This window comes from Mastigoproctus giganteus, chromosome 6 (assembly GCF_048544385.1).
Source record: "Mastigoproctus giganteus isolate SK-2022 chromosome 6, ASM4854438v1, whole genome shotgun sequence".
Taxonomy (NCBI): domain Eukaryota; kingdom Metazoa; phylum Arthropoda; class Arachnida; order Uropygi; family Thelyphonidae; genus Mastigoproctus; species Mastigoproctus giganteus.
In genome coordinates, this window is record NC_143580.1 from 75,078,199 (window position 1) to 75,099,069 (window position 20,871).

At 37.7% G+C, this 20,871-nt stretch overlaps 1 protein-coding gene across 2 annotated transcripts in view; it reads left to right on the top strand.

Moving 5' to 3' along the window:
* The window catches only part of LOC150084414 (regulating synaptic membrane exocytosis protein 2-like), a 547,165-nt gene that overhangs the window by 123,859 nt on the left and 402,435 nt on the right, over positions 1-20,871 (top strand). For both annotated transcript variants that reach the window (XM_090376052.1, XM_090376053.1), the window contains exon 2: positions 17,718-17,922. In XM_090376052.1, coding sequence (XP_090232178.1) covers positions 17,718-17,922 — 205 coding nt within the window. The remainder of the gene's footprint in view (positions 1-17,717; positions 17,923-20,871) is intronic.

Genomic DNA, 20,871 nt, shown 5'->3' on the forward strand with positions numbered 1-20,871 from the left:
CTCACAGAAAAGGAAGTGGTTAATGGCAGAAGACGATTCTACTTCCTGATTCTAGACACCTTTATTTCCACATTCCTGTTAAACCACGAACTCGTTTTCCATATCAGTAACTCATTAGCCATCCTCCGACAATTGTTCAACTTATGTTTCCATCACTTTTGTACGTCTTTCTCAGAAAAGCCAAGAAGCGAGTATACATTAGTCCTTTGACGAGATGTCCGACAAATTGCCTCAGTACCCATCAACCTAATGGCCGTTATCAAGCGTCTTGTTTGTACCGGAGCGTGCGCAAAATACTGTAAAACGTGTGCGGAAAACTAAACCTTCAACCTTCTATCGCTGTTTCTTCTCCATCTCCCTCCTTCTCTCTTATGGAACCTCGCCCTCCTTCCTTTTGTCTGTCTATTTGTAGGCAGTGTTGTTCCATGTACTGTTTCTCTCATCAGATGAGACTGCTAACGACCGTTGCCATAGCAACTGTTTAGCCGTCACCGTTAACCGAGAAATTCTGATGTTATCTCCGTGTCTTTCAAATGAGAGAGAGGCAGAGACATGTAATTTAATGTTTGTCTTGCGGTTTTTGGGATTAAAATATTCTTACTATGAGTTTATTTCGCTGGAGCCAATTTGCTCTTTTGAAGAAACATCTTAGAAATCTCATGAATGCATCATGGATGCTAAAAAGTTATTAAAATTTCATTAGATTCTTCAATTTCATTTGTTTGCATCAAATAATCCCCTCAGTGCAAATTACGAAAGAGGAATTATCTACACGATTCATATAAAATACCACGTTACACTTGCCTTTTGTAACCACCATTTAAAAAGTCACATAATATCCATTCTCATTAATTTTATTTATAATACGCTACCATACTGCTCACGTTTTTTTACAGCGATGGTTATTCAATAGTCGGTTTAAATTAGGGAAGAAATTTCAAATAGGGAAGAGGTGAAACAGGTGAAAATTCAACCATATCGCAGAGTTATTAATCATAGTTAGAAGGCATTAGTTCTTTGTTATTTTCGAAACATGTTCTTGTTTATACTCCGGCACGACCACTACGTCAGTGGAATTTACGATAAATCAATCAATCAATACAAACGTTAATCGTGTTTAGCAGTCACGGGCTTCAACCCCGGACCACTCAAAGAGTCTGTGCTATTGCAGTCATGCTCCTGACCACTAGGCTAAGGAAAGAAGTGATTCACTTAGGCTATAAAAGATAATAAAATAAAATGTTACAAAACTAGAAAAATGAGCTGTGTGCCAAATAATTGAAAGCAACATTTAAAGAAATGAGGCAGTTGAAAAAAGAAAAAAAAACTCTTGAAAGAGCCTGCGAAATTCAAAGATTTATAACATTTTAAATGCAATAATATCATCGCTGAGTTTCAATCTTTATTGGGATGAAATGCACCAATGGGATATCATAAAAACATACATTGTATCTGTTTATACAAATACCCCATACAGCAAACTGCATGATAAAAACTAAGGTGCTAAAATGCCAAAAACTTAAAAATCCACCTCCCCCACTTGTTACTTCACACTGGTATAGCAACTTCTCATTATTAATAATAGTATTAAAATTGCATTATACTGAGGAACAGAACTTATTCTGAATCTGCCAAAAAAAAAAAAAAAAAAAACACGGTCATATTATTCTCTAAAGTCAAAATTCTGAAATTTATGAATATGTCAAACTCATACATGTTTATTGTTATCATTATTATTATTTTCTGTTTCATAATTCTGTACTATGGATGATCATTAAAACACACACACACACACACACTGGCCAAAAAAAAAAAAAACGAACCTTTGTATTAAGACAGTCACAGACAAAGAAATGCAAATACGGGATGCAAAGAAAACTGTGATGCGGGGAGGGATGATGTGATGTGTTGACTCGTTTAGTATAAAGACTGCATAGGCTCGACTGCAGTAATCTGAAGCCAGAATGGGGAAAACGCGTAATCTATCAGACTTTTAAAAAGGTCTTATCGTGAGTGCACGTTTAGCAGGAGCCATGATACAAGAAACAAAAGACACAACTGGTTTCTCAGAAGCTTCCATCTCAAAGGTTTTTAATGACTGGACAGCAAGAGGTTCTTCCCCATCTCAAAGGCGCAAATGTGCCAGAAAAACAATACTTCAAGGGTGAAGCAGTCGTACTCTAAGCCGAATTGTAGGGAAAAATAGGCCATCCAGTGTGAATGCGCAGGGAATTGATTTTTCACTGTCTAGTCACGACGTTCTCGACACCACTGCCTATTCGGAAGCCACTTGTTTCAGAGAAAATCAAAAAATTCCGCTTGCAGTGGTGCCGAGAACGTCGTGATTGGACAACGGACCAATCAGAAAAAGTCATGTGGTCAGACGAATCACGATACACTTAGTTTTGCACTGATTGTAGGCAGAAAGGGTGGCGAGAACCTCAAGAAGCGATGGACCCTGCCTTGTTCAGACATTGGAGGAGGTTATCATCGTATGAGAAATGTTTTCTTGGCACGGACTGGATCCGTTGATACCAGTGGAAGGTCGAATGTCATCCAAGTAGTACCTGAATTTTGTATTAGATCTACTGCACCCTGAAATGTTACACTTTTATTCCAAAGGCGACAGCCACTTTATGGATGATAATGCAACAGTGCATTGTGCAAGTATGGTTCATAGAATGTGACACAGATTTTCACCATCTTTCCTAGCCCCCACATTCCAGGTCAAGATAGATGGAATACGGCTCCCCCTGGTGACACAGACCAGGGTCCTTGGGGTCGTTATTGATCACCGGCTATCCTTCTTACCACACTTGCAACATTTATATGCCAAAATCAGAAAATTCTCTGCCTCAATTATCAGAATCTCCCGAAGCGACTGGGGTCTCTCTAAGCGTACCTTACAGTTATACTATAAAGCTGTTTTCTTACCTATCGCCACGTATGCTGCAGGAGCATGGTTTCACAGAGCGACCAATTGCAAAATCAAACAGAAGCTTAACTCCATCCAGAGAAGCATTATTCTTGCTACCCATCGTGCTTGTAGAACTGTGTCAACTGCAGCATTGCAAGTAATATCTGGAAACATCCCCCTGGATCTATTCCTTATCTATAGAGGACTTGCCTACCGTCTGAAGAAAAGAATCCCAACTGAAATACTGGATATTGAACTCAACCTGGACAGTGATACCAAACAGGAAAGAGCTCGTTGCTATAACGAGCTAATCAATTACTGGCAGACAAGATGGGACACGACCACAAAAGGCATTGTTACGAAAAAATTTATACCGGATGTCACATTCGCAACCAGCAAAGCGGTCAACAAGTGGTTCTCAATCAGCATGGAAACATCCTTTCTGGTCACTGGACATGGATCTCTCAACCAGAAACTCCACCAACTAGGTCTGCTAAATACTGACCTCTGTTTCTGTGGGTCTGTCGAGAGTTGGGAACATCTACTATTTGAATGCACTATCTACGAGGACCATAGACAACAACTCCAGGCAGCAATTTTGGGATTTTCTCCTGACCAAGTAGAACTCCTTGTCCATTCCAAAAGGAACTTAGGTGCACTACAGCACTTTGCGGCAGACGTATTCAAGCGTAGGAGGAGGATCATCCTAGAAGCTTCTGCAATTCAATAACTAGTTATTTATTTTTATTATTTTTTTTTTTTTTTTTACTCTCTCTCTCTCTTCTTCTCATAATCAGCTAGCACTAGTAGCCCTAGCACTCTCCTGATAGCCTTTTCCTATCCACCCCGTGTGGGATAATTTGGAAAAAAAAAAAAAAAAAACCCTCTTTCTTTTCTTTCTTATTTATTTGTTATTTTTTTCCCCTTTAACATCATTCTGCTTGCTGACATCCTGGCTCTATTCCTTTCCTTGACCAGGTTGTGGGATTTAAATCTTTTTTTTTTTTTTTTTTCGCGTTCTGACTTGGGCTGGGGCTCCCCAGACCAGGAAAGCTCCTCTCTCACACTAATTTTTTTTTTTTTTTTTTTATTATTATTATTATTTATTTATTTATTTGTTTGCGTTGTTGTTCTAGCTATCCATCCTGGACTGGGACTTTCCTGGGCCGGAACAGTCCTTCTCCTCTTTACTCCTTCCCTCTCTTCATCTTATACAAGTTTTTCTTTCTTCTTTTAACATCATTCTGCTTGCTGACATCCTGGCTCTATTCCTTTCCTTGACCAGGTTGTGGGATTTAAATCTTTTTTTTTTTTTTTTTTTTTTTTTTTTCGCGTTCTGACCTGGGCTGGGGCTCCCCAGACCAGGAAAGCTCCTCTCTCACACTAATTTTTTTTTTTTTTTTTTTTTTTATTATTATTATTTATTTATTTATTTATTTATTTGTTTGCGTTGTTGTTCTAGCTATCCATCCTGGACTGGGACTTTCCTGGGCCGGAACAGTCCTTCTCCTCTTTACTCCTTCCCTCTCTTCATCTTATACAAGTTTTTCTTTCTTCCCTGGGAACTCTTCCCCAGGGAGGAGGGCGTGCAGATAGTAGGGGAGGCCTTGCCCTTCTTCTGCTAGGGACGAGTACCTGGAGGAACCGTCCAGGTGCTCACTCCTTCCAGGTAGCCAATAGGCCAAAACACAACATCACGCTACAGAACACACACACATAAGCTCACAAACACAGTTTTTCTTTCCTATCACTTTCTCCCGTGCGGGATGAAAAGCTTTTTTTTTTTTTTTTTTTTTTTCCCTCTCTCCCCTTCCTTTTCATCTATCTTCATCCAATCTGGGATATTCCTGTGTGGATTCGGTTTGGAAAAAAAAAAAAAAAAAAAAAAATATTATTTATTTTTATAAGACACACACCGGCCTTACCCTTACAGAGTCTATAAAAACTGAACAGAGCAACGAGGCGGAGATGAACTTCTGTTCTAGGAGCCGCCCATACAAAAGCACAAAAATAATAATAAAATAATAATAGCCCCCACATTCATTTGATCTCAATTCTATTGAGAATGTGTAAGAAATGCTGGAACTCGGTAATGAAGTTCACTTCCTTCAACTTTGTCGCAACTATGCAATATTTTACTGGAGGAATATTACAATTAGACCAAAACGCACTGAAACATCTTATAGAATCCATGCGGCGCCACAAACTTGTTATTATTCGACAAAGGTGGCCCGATTCGATACTGAATAAACTTTCGTAATTTTTTGGCCAGTATGTGTATTAGGCCTCCAAAGGTGTACCATCTCCTCTCATATTTTGTGGAGCACAAAAGCATATATTTTGGGAATGTGTATTTCAAACAGCTACTGGCCTTTACTTTCTTTAATGTTCGCTATGAACCACACAACTATGAGCAATAAGGCTCTAATAAACTTTATATCTTGATTTTTAATTATGAGCTTTTTATTTATTTAGCCTTGAATAAAGGATTTCAATCGTGACTGTCCTTGTTTAGTCATATACATTTGTATTTTCACTGTGATCCCCGTGTAGGCGAAAAAGTCTCGTGTTTTTCCTCATATAAAGCATACACCAAAACACTTTTGGGGATTTTACAATTGTGGCCGGAGTGTACGAGTCCTTGGTAGACCACCACATCCATCTATCCAACTGATAACTAATTTTTCTAGTAAATCCTGTGACGTAGTAAACGTCACAGGATTTTTTAAATTTCATGATAATAATCAATCATTATCCTTACTAAAAGGACAGTTATTGATTTTTTTCCCAAATAAATTAGTTATAAGTTCTAACCTGAAATGATATGTAATTTCAACTAATACACTTAAAAAAATATACTGCTGATTCAGCAAAGATATTTGCTGAAGAGGATGGTCATTGTGGGGATAGCAAACGTTTTCTTCTAGTAAGTTGTTGCAACATGTTTAAAACCTGTTTCTTTTTAACCAAGCAAGACAGCTTAATTGGGTAAGGTGACTTCTTAAATCTCGTTGCGCCTAGCACATTCCTGATGTCTGATCAGATGACAGTGGGCAATAATACTGAAATTAAACTTTCCCAAACTGTCAAAGTTTTCGTGAAAGAATAATTAGAATACCGAGAATACTAACGAGAAGCGAAAATGAACTCTGCATATGGTCAATTCAGTTTCCCTGAATTCAATGGATCCAGAAATGTTTAATTATGGAAAGCCTGGTCGATGTGAATAGAAAATAAATTTATCTATGAACTTTATAAAGAACCTTAATTATACTATTCAGAACTTGTACAGTCGAGATGCTCTATTATAAGCAGACGAATTGACTGATGGGCAGTTGGACGAAAGGACTTGAAAATGAAAAATGATTTTGTTTCTGAGTTGAAGGATTATTTACATTAGACTTGCTATCATAATGGAAATAATTTTACCCAAAATAACTGAATACGATTGGAGGGTATTTATTAAGTGTTATTTCTTGGTATTTATTAAATGTTATCCAAGAAGGAGTACATTTTTCAAAATGAAATCGAGACTCAGTTTTTGTGACAGTTAAATTAAAAGATTTATTCATTTATTTACAAAAGTTTTTCAGAGCAAACGACATGCAGACCGCACAAACCAATACCGGAACTGGATTTACGAGAGAGAGAGAGAGAGATTAGCACACATGCTGTTACTCGAGATTATCACACATACTGAGTGTACCATATCACACTTTTATGGTGTTCACCGTTGAAGAAAGTATCATTCGAATACTTACTGTCAAAACAATAAGCAATCGAATAGTGTTAAGTGGAGTAAAAAGGAAGATGAATACTAGTTTGGATTTTTTTATTGATAAACACGTATTGTAGAATAACATTATTAATAAGTAATGTCGTATAACTTATTGGTACTAAAGTATTTTACAAAATCGCATTTCAGACGACACAGAAATTTTATTGATAAATGAGTATTCATACACTGAGGACTCAGGGATGCCACTCTACGCGTGAAAACTGAAAACTGCCACTCTATGCGTGAAAATCTAAAAGACATTTCCCCCTCCATTCTAATATTTACGTACCATGTTCGGGAAGCATGATTTCTCGTATGTGTGAAATAATTACGATGCACTACCTTTTCGTTTAATATTATTATTATAGATATTTGGTTACTTCAGAAACAATTTCGAATTTTGTTCTACAGATAAGAGTAACTGACAAAGGAGGTTGGAAAGCCCAGACATAGCAACATTGGGTCTTATTAAAACTCATTATGAAATTTTCGAGGTTCATATATGTGCAAAAGTCATAGTAGTAGTAGGCTTTTCATAATTTGATCCGATTTTGAAGTGAAATTTCTCTAGGTGCATCCCAAGCAGGTTTCATATGGGAGTAACTTGAGTCCGTGGATTGACAGAAAAAAAAAAAAAAAAAAAAAATCGCCACGAAATAATTCATCGCCCCCCCCCCCCACACCAATGTACCACTCCGTACCAAGTAAGAGCGACGCGGTGCTGTACGTAGCAGCAACACATGACGAAAGCAGTACTCCTATAGCGCGGCCACGGTGTAATTCGCACGCGTGTCGCGTTTACGTTTTAAATCGCTATATCTCAGTTTCTAGCAGTCCGATTTTAAATATTTAAAAACAAAAATATTTCTTTCGTCAACCTACTGTATTTCATAAAAAATTTAAACGGAAAAAAAATTATAACTCAACATGCAGAAGACTAATAGTGAGCGTTGTGAAGCGTATAGAGCACGTATACGTAATCTATACGCCTCACAACCATCGAAACCACCTGCATCGAGTACAAAGGGGAGAACTGTAAAAACTGTAATAAACTTGTAAACTAATTGTAAAATATTAAACCACTGTAACATTAAAATATTAAAAGTTTCAAAAGATTCTAAAGAAGTTTTACTTAACTTCCGAGGGGCCTCCGTAGCCAGGTGGGAAGAAGCAGCAGTTCATAGCACACGATTCTTGATTAGACCGGGCTTCGAGCCCGTCACCACCAAATACAGAGGATGCGGATAGGTCAGAGAATGACCACCCATATCCCAGAGCAATATGGCCTTAGTTGCTAATGCTCCAAATAACTAACTTAACTTCCGTTATGCGTGCCCGACACACACAAAATTCTTTTTCTACACTTAGCCTACAACGTTAATTAGCCTATAACTTAATTGATTAGAAAACTGCCTTCAGAAATTTTGCAATCAACTAAGTATTTATGGTACGCAATGAACTCAACGAAAAAGTTATCTCATTTCCAGATTCACTACATTTTGGATTTTTTAAAATTTAATATTTATTATTTTCTGCAATGCAAGGATGGGAATGTGTCAAGGATATAAATAACAGCGTGCATTAAAGCAACTGTTATTTAACATTGTGCTGGCATCTACTAGAGATTGTTTTACGTCACGTGTGTTTGCAAAGAAACTCTACCCTGCAGCAATCAGTTACCACTCAGTGAATCAATCAAACGGAGGCTATTTAATTTTTGTCATGGCTTCTTTTTCTTATCGCGAAAAAAAAGCCACATCTTAAGGATTTTAGACGTGCGCGATGCCATAGTTCTTAGTAACCCTGGAAGCGAGAGGATGTCGAGACGGTTAGCGGGGAACTGAATAATAAAGTACGGGAGTATAAGAGATAAAATTAATCAAACATGAATCATGAAAAAAAGGATAATCAATCATTGTCTTTTAAACAAAACGGCAATGTCTTTAAAATATCTTAAAGCTACAGCTTTTTCACAGTTAAATATTCATTTTTATATCATACACGATTACTCAAATTGTTTAAATTCAAAAATGATGTAAACGTTTGTTTTAACCGAATTTTAATCCTATCAATTCAACGCACTAAATCTGTTCTTACTATGCGCTCTCTCTCATTGCAATGAGGAAATTTTGAAATTTCAGCGGCTTGAGCTTGGGCAGGGTCCTGATCGGTCGGTAATTTCCCACTTCACTCTTAGAACCGCTCTTATGTATTGGAGATACATTGGCACTTTTACAATCCAACGGAATCAGTCCCGAGTTCAGCGATGCTCTCATAATTAGCCTGAATGGTTCAATGAACTCATATGCCGCCTCCCTTAAGATTACAGGGTATATGCCATCAACCCCAGGAGCCTTACTGGCCTGTAGGCTCGAAAGCGTTTTTCATTAAATAATCATGTGAAATTTCAATATCATTAATTACATATTTTTCAACTTCACTCCCATACTTTCTCTTTGACATAAAGGGTTTTTCTTCTGTAAATATAGATGCAAAGGAACTGTTGAGTTCATCTGCAATATCAGCTGGGGTATCTAATACTATCCCACGTCCATTACATAAGGGTCCGATCTGGTTTGTCCTTATATTCCTTGCATTTATATATGAAGAATTCCTTAGCCCCACTCTTTGCATTTATATATGTGAAGAATTCCTTAGCCCCACTCTTTGCCAGCAAAACCTTTTCTGTGGTACTATTATACGAGATCGTAGATCACTTTGTAGCTGTTATAGGCCTCAGTACTTTTTATTGCTCTACAACTTTGCCATGCCGTCTTTTTCTGCTCAAGTAATCTGACAACTTCATTACTCATCCAACTTGGAATCCTCCTCGTGGAGTATTTTTGTAATGATATATACGCATTCAAGGCTTCTGTGATTAATGTTTTAAAGGTATACCATAATTAAATTGTATTCGCCCTCTGTGCAATATCACCCAATTAATAGAGGCCATGCAGCACCTTAAGGCATCGTAATTTCCTTTTCTGAAATTATAACTCATTCCTTTGCTTTTCACTACTGCTATCTCTCTCTCTTCATCGTCCACCGTAGAACTCCGTGATCACTCCCTGCTACTGGTACTGTCAGCCCTATCATGTCATCTGGTTCATGGGTGATAACGAGGTCTAGAATATTCTTTACCCTAGTACTTTCCCTGACATGTTAGTACAAATAAAAACCATCTAGTTGATTTAAAAATTTTGTCCCCCATGTGGAGTTTCCTTCCCATTTGCTCCAGTCAATTAAAATCACTCATAATAAGACATTCACGCTTACTTGCCCATTCCATTTGCATGTAGATGCTCTCATCATTATCTTCACAATCACCTGGCCTGTAGATTACTCCTACTCCCATTATATATTTGCTTCCAACTATCTCACATCATACAGATTCTATATTATCAAGCGAAACGTTTGAATCCGAGAAAGCTTTCGTCGCGCTCAGGCTACGTTTGATAGGAAACATGATCCCCATCACCCCTTCTATCTTTCCTAAATACATACTGTACTGAAATTCATCATCCCCTATTTCCGGGTGGCAACATGTTTCTGTAAACCCTATTATGTCAGCATTACTTGTCCTAACCAGCAGTTCGAGTTCACTCATCTTATTGACGAGACTTCTGACATTTCCTGTATAAAAAAATTAAGGCTTAAGTGTTATTCTATAGTTAATTACCTTGACACACCCCTTAAAGTTATTTAAGCTCCTCGCTTCCCTGGCATTAGCTAACCACTCATTTGAACCGTTTATGCTCTCAGAACATCTTGCTAATATGTTCTGTTGCGGTAACAAACAAGAACTCTTGAGGTATGTGCAAGTGTTACTTTGACAATATTATCAGATAACCGCATATATATATTATCCTTCTCCTCTCCAAAACTAGCAGTTTCCTTGAACCTTTAAGGTATCTTCAGTAATACTGGCACATCCCACCTTTGTTTAAATGTATCCCGTCTTTACAAAACAGATTCCTCCTACCTACAAGTGCGGGCCAAGCTTATAACAATTGCAGAGGCCTTCAATTCTTCAGTTAATCCACAAGGCTTTCAGCATATAATCCCTCCTATTGTGTCTGGGCAGAATTGCAGACATATAGACATTGTGACCTAACTCGCGGAATTTCTTCAGCATGGTCCTATATTTGTCTAACAAATCGTCAGATCGAGTGTGCTTAATATCATTAGTGCCCACATGAATAATAATATATTCTCTTTAACCCACTTAAAATCTGAACATCTGCTGGTGACATCATTAATTGTTGCTCCAGGCAGACATACCCTGGTTCTAGTCTACCTATCCTTTTTACAAAAAGTATGTCCCTTTTCCTTGACAATGGAGTCTCCTAATAGAACTAAGTACTTTTGAACCAGAGTAATTCGAACTTGGTTATTCTGTTCTGGGGCTCGAATCGGGAGTGCAGCACTTAGTAGGTTACTAGACTCTTGAGTTCCTGAAGAGCTCCCAGTTGCATTATTCTGGAGGGGAAAGCATCTGGTTTTTCAGTGACTCAAACTGTTCTAGCAATGCACCAAATTTTAATCGGTACATTCCGTGCAACGGTGACAAAGAAAAAAATTGCAAGGATTATCCACTAGATCGACTTTGGAGTGCATGCCACAAGTTTTGCAAAGGATAAAATCATGACTCATTCGGAAATCGCCATCGGCTATTTCCGTATGAGCCATGATACCCTCTGACAAAGTGTTCGAGGTGGATTTTGTAATAACCATTGTAAAAGTTACTAAATATCAATGAAAGTAACTTTCGAAAAATTTTATTTATAAAATTATAAAAATGAAACTATTACAGGGAAAAACATATCAAAATAAACTTTACAATATACTAAATAAATTATTTCCAAGCAATATTCAAACCTCTGTATCCAACGCTACTCCACTAATCCTCTCTAATCTCTATGAAGAGTACTACCAAGGATTTCTCCACATTCCACACAATTCTCAACAATTACTGCATTCCTCCGTGGCTGTTTCAAAAGTTAAGAAACATCTGATGAGAAAACATCTTTGGCGGTATCTACTAAATTTTTCGGACTGAAGTAAAACCAATTGGTAGCGAAAATGCGAGACGGAAATGAGTACGTCACTTCCTAAATGACGCTAATTCAGTCACTAACGTTGATTCGTCAGAGTAAGTAGCGGGGGTGATCATAAAACGTTACATCATTCATATTAAATATTGCGGACTGAAGTAAAACCGATATTGATAACGGAAATGACGCCACTTCCTAAATTACGCCATCTCAGTCACTAACATTGATTCGATAGAGTAAGTAGCAGGAGTGAGCATAAAACGTTACATCGTTCATAACTTCGGTTTTAGTCTTTCCATTTTAAAAATTTAGTTTTGATAATACATAGTTTTGATTTTCGTCAAAGATATTTCAGATGAAAAAAATATCTTTCTTGCGTATAGGATACACACGCGGTATTTTTCACTACAAAAGAACTAACTGTATGTACACTCGACGTATACCCAATAAAAAAAGAGAAAAAAAATTGCAAAAGGTTTTTAACACAAATGATGCATATTAGTAACTAGATTATTTACAAGTTTTACGATCTTACAGAAAAATTACTTATTTACTAATATTTTAAAATGTAAACTCACAATAACGTGTGTAACAAATAATTTTAAAAAATTAAATAAAACAACTGAAACATAATTCAAAATTTATCATAAAAGACAAAATTATTCCGGGCCTGAATAGTTTTGATATCTGGTAATAAGGTTTTTAGTTTTTGATATACGGTAATAAAGTAGCATTTAAACAAAGCTTTTTATTACGTTGCACATTAATTGTAGACTTTGAGATTGTCTTCTGATATAAAGAGGTTTCAAGTTGTATTTTGATAATTATGGTGTGGTACATTGGTAATACCATTCGAACACCGCCAACACCATTCGAACTCAGTTGTGGAGAGACTTAAAACAGCTCGGAAAGAACGAGGAAGGCTTGATGGCTTCATAGATCCCGCCGGGCAACAGAAGACAGCGATAGCTAACCTGAAGGAGTACTCCCAGAAAAACACAGCGCCACGCTACCAGGATATAAGATAGACAAACGGCACACTCCATTAAATCTATGCGAGGAGATCCCTCCCAACCAGAAGGAACAAACGAAGGTAGAAAGATGGGCAAAGAAGGAATTCCATGGTTGACACTACGATGATCTCCTTCAGGACCACATAGATAAAATGTTTTCCAATGCATAGCTTAAGAGCAGAGACTGAAGAATTCGTGCTCGCTATCCAATACCAGGTAATCAACACCAGCAGTTATAGAAAATACATCGTTAAGGAGCTAGGAGTGACAGATGTCGCATGCAGACGATCCAACTAGCCTCAGAAACTATCCAACACTCACCGCAGGATGTAGGGTGATCACCAAGACAGAGCACACTAGTAGACACGGCCAAGTAGCTAAGATCATACATCAGAAGCTATCTCAAAAATACCACATTATCAAAGAAAGTGTACCATATTACAAGTACGATCCGCAGGCCGTACTAGAGACTCCAACCTACAAGCTAAGCTGGTATCACACCATAATAACGGATAAGACAATCCCGTAAAACAGCCCGGACATAACCCTTGTCGACAAGAAGGAAACTGTTATCTATCTGATCGACATAGCGGCGCTCAACACTGGCAATTTCCAGAAAACCCACGAGGAAAAGATCAGGATGTACACTGGCCGAAGACAGAGATCAAAGAGATGTGGCATATGCAATAAGTAACGACCATCCCGATTATCGTGCCAACCACCGGCATGGTGCCAAAGACCCTACACGACAGCCTAGCAACCATAGGTCTCCCAGAGAACACCTTACAAGTAACTCGAGAAAGTCGAAATCCTGATCACCTGGTCAGAGAATTCCCTAACCAACAGTAACACTGGACATAACCACCCTGTGCACTTGGTACCACCAGCACCCTTCATGGGGTGGAACCCCTCATCACGGAGAAATAATAATAATAATAATAATAATAAAGTTCCTGCACAACTTTACGCAGTTCATCCCTTATATAGGTTATAAATATAATGCAGTGCATGGCGCTTATTGTGATAACGGAAATACTACCATTTGTGTAATGCTATCAGTTTTATGAAGTTCCGATCAGACGTATACTAATACACAGAAAAGTGACGGTTATTGTAATTAGCGTTCGGTTTATATTATCTCTTTTTGCCTTATCACAGTTTGCAAATGTACAGTGGAAGCGAGTACATTACATCATGTCTTGTTCTTGAATTCCGACACGTTGCGTGTCCAGTTACTGCTTTTGCTTAGTACAGTTAGTATGGTTTTTGGAGCCATCACTCTGTGAAAGAAAGTACTTTGCACGCTTACCAATTTGACTGTTTTACTATAGAGCATTAACTCATTTCTAATTCTTCATTTTAATATTTTACTAGGGGGCTTTTCTCGGCAACCCCCGTACACGCTTTTCTATGTAAAACGTAGAGGTATGATGGAGTAAGTCAAATCTTTTCTACGTAAAAGATTTGACTACCAAAATGCACTGATCGAAATCTAATCAAGAAATGACCTATGTGATTATTTACTTGTGCATTTGTAGTGATGTAATTGCCCTGCCCATTTGTACTACATTACACGCATCCCTCTTCTCCCATTGGCTACCCCAACATGCTGCATTCTCACGGTGGAAAAATATCACTATGTAATTATTTGACTGCGTTTACATAGGTCACTTAGGAAAAGACCTTTTGCTTCGGGTTCCATTATGCATGAGGAATATTGTTGCAACCGAAAGAGGAGGACTAAAATATTTACAAACTATACAAATATTTTAAATATTTTCAAAATACTAAACTATTTACAATTATACAAACTATATCGGGTCCCTTCATCAGCTGACATTACAATGGAACATCAAACGATGCCGGGCGTGGTCATGTATTAGACAGTGAACCACGTGCACGAGGTTGGTGAACGTTATGGAGGCAGTTGTCTTTCAGTGGAGACAACAATGTAATTATTTACCTGCGCATTTGTGTAGTGACGAAATTGCCCTTCCCTCTTCTTCCATTGGCTCGAATAAATATGACAAGGAGGAAAACGTTTTTAATGTATAGAGAAATTTGTTTTCAAAGTTTTGTGTGGATATTTTCAGAAATAGTGTGACAGTTTCATTTTTACTGTGACTTTCTTGAAAAATGGACAATCAAATTAGAGTATTTTATATTGCTTTATTTTCATACTTTCTTTCTATCCACGTTCACCTTTTTATATATAACATTTCCAGCATGTATCGCCCTCGTGGATAGCGCAGATGGTAAAATCACCGTTTTCCACAGAAAGCATTAAGTTCGAATTCTGTCAATGATGCAATGAATTTTTATGAGTTTTTTTCACAATGTGCCTTAGTTAGTCAGTCTCAGGCGAGAATATCAAGTTTATTGTCCCGAAAACTCGCGTTTATCGTACAGAAAACAGCAAATCAACCACAGAACACAAGCAATTTACAAACATATTAGACATGGCAAAATATGGCCTAGTTGCCGATGCGCTTCAACAACCAACAAAAAATCGCAGAGCATCAATAAACAAGGCTCAACAGCTGCACTCTTGTTTCTTCGGTTATTATTATCAATTAAGCTGGGTCCTGAAGAGATCACAATAAGCGGCATGCACTGTACTTTATTTTTCCTTACTGTGATGATAATAGTTCCGCTCTACATAAAATTCGCAAGAGTGAGATTATACTTTCATTCACATGTAAAATAAAACATGCATCCGATTACTAAATATGTAAAAAAAGTAGTAATTAAATAAATCTACGTTTTAGAGATACAATGTACACAACTTGCAGCTTCGAAAACAAACGCAATACAATAAATCAGGAATTCTTAACCAGGGAGGCTCACCTACTCCACTTGATCAAAGAAAGTACACCGTATTACAAGTACCAATCTCGTGCCATACTAGAATCCCTACCCACAAGATGTGGGACCGCGCCATAAGAACGGGCAAAACGACTCTGCACAACAGACTAAACATAACCCTCACTAACAAAAACTAAAAGGCTACCTACCTGACTGACATATCGGTGCCCAACACCGGCAATCTTCAGAAAACGTATGAGGAAAAGATCAGGGAGTAGACAGACCTTAGAAAGGAAGTCACAGAGATCTTTCTGTCTGAGGTTCAATCGATTTAAGGCATTTCACTGTACATTTGTGATATCCAATGTATACGAAGGGAAATTTCCATGTTGAATGAGAAGAGAATTTTAAGTTATTACGATGAACTCTGTGGGTGAAAACATTAACGGTGTAATCATCATATCCATCATATTACTATTAATTAATCATACTCGTATTATACGTATGAGAGTAAAAGTTTCAGAACTTTTGAAACAGTTGCTGAAGAACGCCTAGTGCCTATATAGGTAATGCTTGGATGTGCGGCGAGATACTTAGTCGTAACGGTTCTCGTAACCTGTCTATGCTTGCCTAACCTCCTTTGTGACTCGATTATAGACTATTTCATATCTTCCATAGGCTTCTGTATCACTTGATAATTTATATCCAACCCGTGCAATTTGCTTTCTGCCACAAGTCTCATCAGTTCATAAAAGTATGTTTTCGTATTAATCGACAAGGAAAATGTGGTTTATTACCAAATTTTCAATATATAATTAATAATCCGATTCCAATTATTAGTTAACAATCCGATTTCATGGTATTCTCTCCTCCCCAGTTTCGCCCTACAGAAGTATTATTATAAATTTAGAAGAGGAGCACTGATCCATTTCGAAATTTCGTTGCTTACTTATAATATTTTAGGAATCTTTGTAACAAATTTGTTGTCGATGAGTTGACTTATTTTGTTTATTTTTTTTTATAAATCATGAATTATTATTATTTTCTAATGCGTCAGATGTGTAACGCGCCGAGTACACTAACTTATTTTATTTGGTATGCAAAAGTCATTTCTTTATATTTGAAAATGTTGAGCACCAGATAATTTTTTGTGACCAATTTACCAGTGTTTGTATAGCTTAGATAAGTCTTGTAATCAAAAGGAATGTAGAAATGGTTTTCTACAAGAAAGGTAGAGGAGTTCTTTTTGTCCATACTGGGCAAATCCGAAGGAAATTGTTCCGCATAGTCAAACAGTGAACCAGGAATATTAAAAAACAATCGGAAAATCGGACTTCAGGAAATTGGCACTTGCATCACTGCAACGCCCCCGCACATTCGGCGCTTTCCGTTCAAGGAGTGAGTGCTTTGCATGAATTCCATTCATGCAAAGCACTCACTCATTGTGGTGACCCCTTCCACCATAGTGATTGTATTGTATTGTATTGTATTTATTTATTTATCAGACAGCTCACAGATTTGCAACGAGTGAGGTAATTATTCAGAACGCGACACAGGAACCAGTAGCAATTTCAAAATAAGCCTATCAGGAATACTTCCAGAAGTTGAAGCGTTGGAATTAGTGTATAGAGTGTCAGACTACTTCGAAAAAGATCCATCCGAATAACTGGTAAGGTTCATTTCTCAAATACTAGTTCAGTCCCTGAACTTTTTGATTAAACCTCTTATACTTGGCTTTGAACAATCTCTTAACTCGATTTTTTTTTCTGGCCGATCAATTGCTGAACTATAAGTAAAAGTAATTATTCTTTAATTTAATTAATATTCACATATTGAGAGGTAAACAACTTAAACAGAGAAGTCTTCAATTCTGGTGTACATTTCTTTCTTTGTTCAGTGTTACTTTTGTTGTTGATTGTTGGATCAGTTTTCTGTTCTCAGCTGAAGTGTTCTTTTAATTGTTTTTGACTTTTACCTCCCCTATCTCATACCTTTTATTTCTTCCTCTCTTTTCATGTATATTTCTCTATTTCTTCCTTCATTGTTGTGAATGTTCTTCTCTCTCCCTTTCTCTCTCTTTCTCTTGCCTTTCTGTCTCCTTACCTTTCTTAACCGACCAGACATAACGCCAAATTTACTTCTCCCCACAGAAAGAAACAAGATGAAGTTCGTATTCTGGAGACGGCTATCCGGAAGCGGAATGAAGAACAACGGAAGATAGGAACTGAGCTGGAGGCTACATGTCAAATATGTCTGAAGACCAAGTTCGCCGACGGGGTCGGTCACGTCTGTAATTATTGTAGCGTCCGCTGCTGTGCTCGTTGCGGTGGAAAGGTATCGCTGCGTTCGAACAAGGTCAGTGACGTCATTCTCATTGATTTCAATTTCCAATTTCGTATTGGCGAGTGGTTCATACTTTCCGCCTTGAATATGAATTGAGGTTCTCTTTGTACTTCTTTTATTGGAACCTTTGATTTTCCAGTAAATCAACGGAGTAGTAAGCGCATGATCGCTTGACGTGCACGTATGTGTGTGTGTGTGTGTGCGCGTGTGTGTTGTGTGAGAGAGAGAGAGAGAGATTCATTGTTCTAAAATTCGTTTCAAGGCATAAAACGATATGCTTGTGGCGCCATCTCTTATCTATGTTTGACCCTTTTCCAGCAGGAAAAATTTCCGCCTTTGATGGAGAAGGTGAATGAATAAGTTGTCGAAGAGGGATTTCATGCATCTCACAATTTCCTATATTAATCTGACAAAAATAGAATCGAGTAATTAGTTCAGAGAAATCTGATACAGAAGTAAGATTATCACATATTCATAATAAGACATCAAACATATTGCAAAATAGTTTTGGAAAAAATCCTACTTGAAGCGAAATGGATTTTTTTGGCTCAACTAGGCCACCTTCTGGATACTGGTCTGTAACAACAACATGATTTCTTGGCTAATTACATCCCCTTTCGTGGAATACCCAATGTCCATTTACCCATTTACAATATTAGCAGTGGCAAATGATGGAAGAAAGCAAGCTTATAAAGCATCAGCCAAAAAAGAAGAAGAAAAAAAAACTTTCCCGCCACCTGTCTACCATCCCCTCTATAATAATTTGCATAGTTTTCCTTGAATTTAATCAAACTATCCATCTCCACAACACAGTCGGAAGTTTGTTTCAACAATCGAATCGACCACCTACTAGACGAAGGAAAACTTCCGCACATCTATCCTGCAACCATGCTTCCTCAATTTGTATTTATGCCCCCTAACATGTGTAAAAACTATTATTTTTTGGCCAACCGAATAATTAAATTCATATGCCGTGCTGTGTGTCTTATGTCTGTTAATTTCGTGTGTTCTATGGTCGATTTGTCTGCTTTGCTGGACGAAATATCCCAGTTTCTGGGAGGAAACCCTCGCTATCTACGCCCCTAACACGTGTAGTCTGAGCAAGAGGAAGAATGCCATCAGCACTGAGAGCTTGCTCAATCCATTCAAAGCTTTAAACACCTCAAAGAGATCACCTCGAAGGTGCTTAGACTCCAGGAAGACGACCTTTAGTACGACTTTCTTTTGTGGTAAGACCACCCTTTACTCATTGCACTTCTCTGCACCCGTTTCAGCAGATCTACATCCTTCCTAAAATGAAACTGCCAGACATGCATGCAGTACTGAAGATGCAGCCTAACCATTACCTTGTACAAACGGATAATCGCCTTTAACCCTGTTAGCAAAGTTCCTGAAAATCACTGGCAAAACCGCATGAGTTCCCTGCACTGCTCAGAGAACTTCATATCTGACTGCATAAAGACCTCAAGGTCTTTTTTATTTTCCACTACCCTGGCCTAAGTTATTGACAAGTACTCCCTCTCAACATGTACTCCCTCTTATCGTGTCTGGGCAGAATTCCAGACACTGTCACATTTAATCCTAACTGGCAACTTTTTTCCCAACATTTCCCTGTACTTGGTAAGTAAGTCCTCAGATCTCCTATTCTTAATATCATTAATGCTAACGTGTAAAACAATATCACCTTTGTGCCCTTAACAGTTGGTACATGCTCTATAACATCATCTACTTTTGTCCTTGGTTGACATACCCTGGTCCTGTCCAACCTTATCCTTTTTGCACAATATATTCCTTATTTTTCTGACAATACACTCATTGACAGTAACTGCCTCCTGTGGAACCAACGCATCCTGCCTTGGGTATTTCCACTGTGTGTTGGGTGATGCACAAGGGTAAGCTCTGGCGTTGAGTTTAGCAGCTGAGAGTTTGATGTACCCCGATTTTAATTCCTTCGAGGGCATCCACCCTCTTCTTCAAACTCTCATAAGCGCCCATCAGAACGCTGAGTTCTCGCGTAATTTCCTCGTACCGTTTGCGCCGAACACACACACACACACCTCCCTTGGCTCCATCATGTTCCGTTCCTGATGGTTAGGCAAATATCACACAAGTAGCATATTTTATTAGGCTGTGATTACTAGGAGAACCGTCCCCTCAATGAGCAACGGCACTCCCGTTACTTTGAGCTCGTTGCTTTGCTGCTCTAGCCTGAGGCGTGATTTCTGTTATTTAAATCAATTGAATTGGAGAATACTACACTAAACTGATAGATAACAAACTATGTACAACTATATGCACTATGCTATCAAGTTTACTCTATATGTATTACGATATACGTAATGTTCGCAGAGTTTTAAATCAGTTGTAGCCTTACTATAATAAAATTTCTTAGGTAAAACAAAACCTATACGCCAACCTATGTGAATAGAACCTTTGAGCCACTTATTTACCATAATTAAAACTACAATTACATTACAGTAGTTACGTGATATGACATTTGCGAAAATCACCGACGCAAAAAGCTGTACGAATATTAAGTCGTACCTTACAAAATTTATAGTTAAATTTAAAAATTAGCTAACGAGCATGACGGACTATTAAACTATTTAGTGAACCAATTTAATATGTTAAGTTAAAAAATAAGGCAAAAATTTCCAGAAAAATTTATCAGTTTCCAATAGCTCAAAATTCTTGTTCACACAATTCGTATCCCCGAACACAAAAGTATGTTCACATCGCAGGAAATATGAAAATGTGAAAAATTTGAATCCCTTTACATCTAATAGCTCTTGGATATTGATACTACTAGAGAATTAAGAATTACAAAGATCTTTCAGAATAAACATATCCGTTTAAGAAATTACCCATGGGAAATATATCCCTAGGGCATAGTTTAATGAGATTCAATTTCTTGTCTGTACAATGTACTATTAGGTTTCTGTCCTTTTATTGGGAAAATGT